Here is an 8958-nt window from a genome sequence, read left to right on the forward strand (position 1 = left end):
CAGTTCTTCTCTTTTGGTTGTCTGCAAGTACTGTGTGTGTCAACCTTGAGCTCGGAATGCGGGGGGTAAAAATACTCCTTTCTCTTGTCTTATCCTGTCCTAGAACAATGGATGTTTTGTATTACTTCTGGAGGGTGGGGGGCGAGGGAGACATTATAGAAGAGAAGTTTTTCCGTATGTTAGATTAGACCATTTTAGCTGCGCTAGTGAAGGCTTCTGTACTGGATTTGGTCTCACGTTTATTTCCAAGGCTTTGGAAATAAATGACAAAATACCTATTCTGTCTCTGGTGGTCCTTCTTACTCAGCTTATGTGTCATAAAAAGAACTTGGGAGTGACCAGCAACTTAAATTCCCTGGGAGGAACATCTGGTCCGAACGCAACAATTACCACTCCTACGGACAGATGTATAAGCATCCACAGTCTGTGGTGCCCTCAGGTGGTCAGGGAGCGCGTTCCACAGACTGGGAGCGGCAGAGCAGAAAGCCCGGTCCTAAGGAGTATTCACGTGGTTTTCATGATGACGGAGGCAGATCGTTACATATATCCATATTTGTGTGTTACTTCTTTACTTTCATAGTCATATTACAAACAGCTAGTGTTCTTCCAGTTGTTCTCTTTTGGTTGTCTGCAAGTACTGTGTGTGTGTCAACCTTGAGCTCGGAATGCAGGGAGTAAAAATACTCCTTTCTCTTGTCTTATCCTGTCCTAGAACAATGGACGTTTGTATTACTTCTGGAGGGTGGGGGCGAGGGAGACATTATAGAAGAGACGTTTTTCTGTATGTTAGATTAGACCATTTTAGCTGCGCTAGTGAAGGCTTCTGTACTGGATTTGGTCTCACGTTTATTTCCAAGGCTTTGGAAATAAATGACAAAATACCTATTCTGTCTCTGGTGGTCCTTCTTACTCAGCTTATGTGTCATAAAAAGAACTTGGGAGTGACCAGCAACTTAAATTCCCTGGTCCGAACGCAACAATTACCACTCCTACGGACAGATATATAAGCATCCACAGTCTGTTGTGCCCTCAGGTGGTCAGGGAGAGTGTTCCACAGACTGGGAGCGGCGGAGCAGAAAGCCCGGTCCTAAGGAGTAGTCACGCGGTTTTCATGATGACGGAGGCAGATCATTACATATATCCATATTTGTGTGTTACTTCTTTACTTTCATAGTCATATTACAAACGGCTAGTGTTCTTCCAGTTGTTCTCTTTTGGTTGTCTGCAAGTACTGTGTGTGTCAACCTTGAGCTCGGAATGCAGGGGGTAAAAATACTCCTTTCTCTTGTCTTATCCTGTCCTAGACCAATGGACGTTTTGTATTACTTCTGGAGGGTGGGGGGCGAGGGAGACATTATAGAAGAGAAGTTTTTCTGTATGTTAGATTAGACCATTTTAGCTGCGCTAGTGAAGGCTTCTGTACTGGATTTGGTCTCACGTTTATTTCCAAGGCTTTGGAAATAAATGACAAAATACCTATTCTGTCTCTGGTGGTCCTTCTTTCTCAGCTTATGTGTCATAAAAAGAACTTGGGAGTGACCAGCAACTTAAATTCCCTGGGAGGAACATCTGGTCCGAACGCAACAATTACCACTCCTACGGACAGATGTATAAGCATCCACAGTCTGTGGTGCCCTCAGGTGGTCAGGGAGCGCGTTCCACAGACTGGGAGCGGCGAAGCAGAAAGCCCGGTCCTAAGGAGTAGTCACGTGGTTTTCATGATGACGGAGGCAGATCGTTACATATATCCATATTTGTGTGTTACTTCTTTACTTTCATAGTCATATTACAAACAGCTAGTGTTCTTCCAGTTGTTCTCTTTTGGTTGTCTGCAAGTACTGTGTGTGTCAACCTTGAGCTCGGAATGCAGGGAGTAAAAATACTCCTTTCTCTTGTCTTATCCTGTCCTAGAACAATGCCCATCCATCCATTTTCTACCGCTTATTCCCTTTGGGGTCGCAGGGGGCGCTGGAGCCTATCTCAGCTACAATCGGGCGGAAGGCGGGGTACACCCTGGACAAGTCGCCACCTCATCGCAGGGCCAACACAGATAGACAGACAACATTCACACTCACATCCACACACTAGGGCCAATTTAGTGTTGCCAATCAACTTATCCCCAGGTGCATGTCTTTGGAAGTGGGAGGAAGCCGGAGTACCCGGAGGGAACCCACGCAGTCACGGGGAGGACATGCAAACTCCACACAGAAAGATCCCGAGCCCGGGATTGAACCCAAGACTACTCAGGACCTTCGTATTGTGAGGCAGATGCACTAACCCCTCTGCCACCGTGAAGCTCCTAGAACAATGGACGTTTGTATTACTTCTGGAGGGTGGGGGCGAGGGAGACATTATAGAAGAGAAGTTTTTCCGTATGTTAGATTAGACCATTTTAGCTGCGCTAGTGAAGGCTTCTGTACTGGATTTGGTCTCACGTTTATTTCCAAGGCTTTGGAAATAAATGACAAAATACCTATTCTGTCTCTGGTGGTCCTTCTTACTCAGCTTATGTGTCATAAAAAGAACTTGGGAGTGACCAGCAACTTAAATTCCCTGGTCCGAACGCAACAATTACCACTCCTACGGACAGATATATAAGCATCCACAGTCTGTGGTGCCCTCAGGTGGTCAGGGAGAGTGTTCCACAGACTGGGAAAGGCGGAGCAGAAAGCCCGGTCTCCCATGGCTAGCTAGCTCGCGGCTAACGCCCACCCACAGTGTTTTAGCTACTTCTTAATCACTAATCCTCGCCTCCGTGGCGACAATTAAAGTGAGTTTCTAATTTTAGCATGTTAGCATGCTATCAGTTAGCATGTGTCACATACCAAGTTATATGACTCTAAGGTGTATGGTTGGGGAATTTGAGAAAAATGAGAGCGGCCCATTCTTTCACAAATGTTAGTAGAAACAGTCTCCATGCCTAAGTGCTTGATTTGATACACCGGGCCAAGTGATCAGGACACCTGATTCTCATCATTTGGATGGGTGGCCAAATACTTTTGACTTTTCTCATTTTTGACAAGAGACAAATCTGACGTTTTACGTTCCGGCCCATAATTAAAGCCGTTTACGGGCCTGATTGGGCCCACGGGCCATATGTTTGACACCCCCCTTACCTAGAACCATTGGAGAGAAATCTGAAATTGGGTGCAAAAAAGGACTTGCAAGTGGTACTCACTTTGGGATGTTGAGGAAAGGGACGGGCCCCAGCAACAGGAACCCGAGGGCCGTGGCGACGCCTCCCACCACCATGAACCAGCTCCTGGTCGCCTGAAGGTTCACAAACACCAGGAATGATTCTGACATTCTGAAAGTGTGGGGGCTGATCCGTCACTCACGGGGTATTTATCCGTGAAGAAGCCAAAGAGCGGCGAGCCCAGAGAGTACGGGAAGGACAGACCCAGCATGATGAGACCCACGTAGCCGGCGGACAGCTGGAACTGTCGGGAGAAAACAGGACGTCTTCAGTACTGAGGCCACAAAACCTTAACTGACATATCAATACCGCCTAAACCAGATCTTTAAGCTCTAATATCGATACTTTAGTTCAGGTGTGTCCAAACTTTCTCCACTAAGGGCCACATACTGAACAGTCAAAGTATGAGGGGGCCATATTGAACACCCAACAAATCCACTCCGCATTTTCCCTGCGACCTTGCTTGCGGTCCTTGGACTCGTTCATATAGAAAATGCCCACATCACTCAAAACCCAGTCCGCATTTTCCCTGCGACCTTGCTTGCGGTCCTTGGACTTGTTCATATAGAAAATGCCCGCATCACTCAAAATCCGGTCCGCATTTTCCCTGCGACCTTGCTTGCGGTCCTTGTACTCGTTCATATACAAGTACAACCCACAACCCATATAGAAAATGCCCGCATCACCCAAAATCCAGTCCGCATTTTCCCTGCGACCTTGCTTGCGGTCCTTGTACTCGTTCATATAGAAAATGCCCGCATCACCCAAAATCCAGTCCGCATTTTCCCTGCGACCTTGCTTGCGGTCCTTGTACTCGTTCATATAGAAAATGCCCGCATCACCCAAAATCCAGTCCGCATTTTCCCTGCGACCTTGCTTGCGGTCCTTGGACTTGTTCATATAGAAAATGCCCGCATCACTCAAAATCCAGTCCGCATTTTCCCCGCGACCTTGCTTGCGGTCCTTGGACTTGTTCATATAGAAAATGCCCGCATCACTCAAAATCCAGTCCGCATTTACCCCGCGACCTTGCTTGCGGTCCTGGGACTTGTTCATATAGAAAATGCCCGCATCACTCAAAATCCAGTCCGCATTTTCCCTGCGACCTTGCTTGCGGTCCTTGGACTTGTTCATATAGAAAATACCCACATCACTCAAAATCCAGTCTGCATTTTCCCTGCTACCTTGCTTGCAGTCCTTGGACTTGTTCATATAGAAAATGCCCACATCACTCAAAATCCAGTCCGCATTTTCCCTGCGACCTTGCTTGCGGTCCTTGGACTCGTTCATATAGAAAATGCCCACATCACTCAAAATCCAGTCCGCATTTTCCCTGCGACCTTGCTTGCGGTCCTTGGACTCGTTCATATAGAAAATGCCCGCATCACTCAAAATCCAGTCCGCATTTTCCCAGCGACCTTGCTTGCGGTCCTTGGACTCGTTCATATAGAAAATGCCCGCATCACTCAAAATCCAGTCCGCATTTTCCCCGCGACCTTTCTTGCGGTCCTTGGACTTGTTCATATAGAAAATGCCCGCATCACTCAAAACCCAGTTCGCATTTTCCCCGCGACCTTGCTTGCGGTCCTTGGACTTGTTCATATAGAAAATGCCCACATCACTCAAAATCCAGTCCGCATTTTCCCTGCGACCTTGCTTGCGGTCCTTGGACTTGTTCATATAGAAAATGCCCGCATCACTCAAAGTCCAGTCCGCATTTTCCCCGCGACCTTACTTGCGGTCCTTGGACTTGTTCATATAGAAAATGCCCGCATCACTCAAAATCCAGTCCGCATTTTCCCTGCGACCTTGCTTGCGGTCCTTGGACTTGTTCATATAGAAAATGCCCGCATCACTCAAAATCCAGTCCGCATTTTCCCTGCGACCTTGCTTGCGGTCCTTGGACTTGTTCATATAGAAAATGCCCGCGTCACTCAAAATCCAGTCCGCATTTTCCCTGCGACCTTGCTTGCGGTCCTGCCGGTGTACGAAGCACATTAGCACACAGCACTGCAGAACAAGACACGTGAACGGATGCAAAATGGACATAAGAAACTTTTTCAAGAAAGTAAGTATTCATCACTGCTTGTAGTAAAATGTATTAGCTCCACTTTATACCAGCCTGAATTTGACTTGGTATCAATCAATCTAAGTTTATATATATAGTAATTAATCACAAGTGTCTCAAAGGGCTGCACAAGCCACGACGACACTCAGATCGGAAAGAAAATCGGTGGTATCGCACATGACCGAACGGAGAGGAACTATTTTGCACAAAGTATCAGATCGGTATCGCTGATACCAGCCTGAATTTGAGTTGGTATCAATCAATCTAAGTTTATATATATATATAGTAATTAATCACAAGTGTCTCAAAGGGCTGCACAAGCCACGACGGCACTCAGATCGGAAAAAACATCGGTGGTATCGCACATGACGAACGGAAAGGCACATATTTGCACAAAGTATCAGATCGGTATCGTCGATACCAGCCTGAATTTGACTTGGTATCAATCAATCTAAGTTTATATATATAGTAATTAATCACAAGTGTCTCAAAGGGCTGCACAAGCCACGACGACACTCAGATCGGAAAGAAAATCGGTGGTATCGCACATGACCGAACGGAGAGGAACTATTTTGCACAAAGTATCAGATCGGTATCGCCGATACCAGCCTGAATTTGAGTTGGTATCAATCAATCTAAGTTTATATATATATAGTAATTAATCACAAGTGTCTCAAAGGGCTGCACAAGCCACGACGGCACTCAGATCGGAAAAAACATCGGTGGTATCGCACATGACGAACGGAAAGGCACATATTTGCACAAAGTATCAGATCGGTATCGCCGATACCAGCCTGAATTTGACTTGGTATCAATCAATCTAAGTTTATAAATATAGTACCGTATTTTCCGCACTATAAGGCGCACCTAAAAACCACAAATTTTCTCAAAAGCTGACAGTGCGCCTTATATATATATGGATAAATATTAAGATTCATTTTCATAAAGTTTCGGTCTCGTAACTACGGTAAACAGCCGCCATCTTTTTTCCCGGTAGAACAGGAAGCGCTTCTTATTCTACGCAAGCAACCGCCAAGGTAAGCACCCGCCCCCATAGAACAGGAAGCGCTTCTTCTTCTACTGTAAGCAACCACCCGCCCGCGTAGAAGAAGAAAAAGCGCGCGGATATTACGTACGTTTCATTTCCTTTGTGTGTTTACATCTGTAAAGACCACAAAATGGCTCCTACTAAACGACAGGGATCCGGTTCATGAAAAGACGCAATCTCTCCATCCGCACACGGATTACTATTTCACAGCAACTGATATTCCTGTGAACCGCACTGTGGGTACAACGGGAGCACGTACGGTGAATATTCGCACCACAGGGAATGAGAAGTCATCCTTCACTGTGGTTCTAGCTTGCCATGCTAATGGCCAGAAACTTCCACCCATGGTGATATTCAAAAGGAAGACCTTGCCAAAAGAGACCTTTCCAGCCGGCGTCATCATAAAAGCTAACTCGAAGGGATGGATGAAGAAAAGATGAGCGAGTGGTTAAGGTAAGTTTAAGTTTACGCGAAGAGGCCGGGTGGCTTTTTTCACGCAGCTCTGTCCATGTTGATATACGACTCCATGCGCGCCCACATCACGCTGGTTTTAATATATTATTAAAGTTTGACTGACCTATCTGACTGTTTTTTTGACATTCCTTTAGCGCAGTTAGATGCGGCTTACAACACGGGGCGGCTTATAGGTGGACAAAGTTTTGAAATATGCCGTTCATTGAAGGCGCGGCTTATAACCCAGGGCGCCTTATGGTGCGGAAAATACGGTAATTAATCACAAGTGTCTCAAAGGGCTGCACAAGCCACGACGGCACTCAGTTCGGAAAGAAAATGGGTGGTATCGCACATGAGGAACGGAGAGGCACTTCACCTGGTCCACGGCGTACAGCGACAAGGTGGCGTCCAGGAAGCCCAGACCCGAGCTCAGCGTGAAGATGACGTAGCAGAGCAGAACAATTTTGACGTTTTTGAGGAGCCGGAAGAAGGAGGCCTTTGAGGAAACGGCGTCTGTGCACAAAAACACAACGTTAACAATCTCCCCCCCCTCCCACATAAAAACCCCCAAAGGAGCTGGGGGTGTGGTACCAATGGAGGGCAGGATGTAGATGTTGAGCGGCACCATGGCCAACAGGAAACACCCCAGCACCATGAAGGGAACCTCGTAGCCGAAGGACTGGTAGAACCACCCTCCGACTGGCGGTCCCAGGATGAGGCCCAGTCCTGTGAAGACCTCCAGACTTCCCTGGCGGGAAACATTCGCGCAGGCAAATATAATAATAATAATAATAGATTTTATTTGTAAAAAGCACTTTACATTGAGTAAACAACCTCAAAGTGCTACAGTGTATTAAAAAAAATAAAAATAAAAGATACAAAAAATTCAATTAAAAAAAACTAGAACAGCAAAATAGCTCAAACTAGTATGCATATATCTAAAAAAAGTTTTGTTTTTTTTAAATAAAGGGTTTTTAAGCCTTTTTTAAAAGCAACCACAGTCTGTGGTGCCCTCAGGTGGTCAGGGAGCGCGTTCCACAGACTGGGAACGGCGGAGCAGAAAACGAGTATTCACGTGGTTTTCATGATGACGGAGGCAGATCATTACATATATCCATATTTGTGTGTTACTTCTTTACTTTCATAGTCATATTACAAACAGCTAGTGTTCTTCCAGTTGTTCCTTTTTGGTTGTCTGCAATGAATGCAGGGAGTAAAAATACTCCTTTCTCTTGTCTTATCCTGTCCTAGAACAATGGACGTTTGTATTACTTCTGGAGGGTGGGGGCGAGGGAGACATTATAGAAGAGAAGTTTTTCCGTATGTTAGATTAGACCATTTTAGCTGCGCTAGTGAAGGCTTCTGTACTGGATTTGGTCTCACGTTTATTTCCAAGGCTTTGGAAATAAATGACAAAATACCTATTCTGTCTCTGGTGGTCCTTCTTACTCAGCTTATGTGTCATAAAAAGAACTTGGGAGTGACCAGCAACTTAAATTCCCTGGGAGGAATGCAACAATTACCACTCCTACGGACAGATATCGGACTTTGTACGCAAACCATCCGTCCAAGGCTGTTCCTGGCGCTTAAGACGTCTATTTGGAAGACTTCCTACAAAACCCCAAAAGCAGTGAAGTTGTCACGTTGTGTAAATGGTAAATAAAAAGAGAATACAACAAATCCTTTTCAACTTATATTCAATTGAATAGACTGCAAAGACAAGATATTTCATGTTAACACTGGAAAACTTTGTTATTTTTTAGCAAATATTAGCTCATTTGGAATTTGATGCCTGCGACATGTTTCAAAAAAGCTGGCACAAGTGGCAAAAAAGACAGCGAGTTGAGGAATGCTCATCAAAGACTTATTTGGAACATCCCACAGGTGAACGGGCTCATTGGGAACAGGTGGGTGCCATGATTGGGTATAAAAGCAGCTTCCATGAAATGCTCAGTCATTCACAAACAAGGACGGTCAACAAATGCCTGCGCAAATTGTTTAAGAACAACATTTCTCAAGCAATTTCACCATCTACGCTCCGTAATATCATCAAAAGGTTCAGAGAATCTGGAGAAATCACTGCACGTAAGCCATGATATTACGGACCTTGGATCCCTCAGGCGGTACTGCATCAAAAAGCGACATCAGCGTGTAAAGGATATCACCACATGGGCTCAGGAACAGGTCAGAAAA

General features: G+C 45.5%; 1 protein-coding gene across 1 annotated transcript in view; it reads right to left on the reverse strand.

Moving 5' to 3' along the window:
• The window catches only part of slc18b1 (solute carrier family 18 member B1), a 46825-nt gene that overhangs the window by 12556 nt on the left and 25311 nt on the right, over window positions 1–8958 (reverse strand). The window contains exons 6-9 of the mRNA XM_061924528.1: window positions 7357–7513; window positions 7142–7278; window positions 3339–3440; window positions 3179–3270 (exon numbers count right to left, since the gene is read on the reverse strand). Coding sequence (XP_061780512.1) covers window positions 3179–3270; window positions 3339–3440; window positions 7142–7278; window positions 7357–7513 — 488 coding nt within the window. The remainder of the gene's footprint in view (window positions 1–3178; window positions 3271–3338; window positions 3441–7141; window positions 7279–7356; window positions 7514–8958) is intronic.

Source organism: Nerophis lumbriciformis, linkage group LG29 (assembly GCF_033978685.3).
Source record: "Nerophis lumbriciformis linkage group LG29, RoL_Nlum_v2.1, whole genome shotgun sequence".
Classification (NCBI taxonomy): domain Eukaryota; kingdom Metazoa; phylum Chordata; class Actinopteri; order Syngnathiformes; family Syngnathidae; genus Nerophis; species Nerophis lumbriciformis.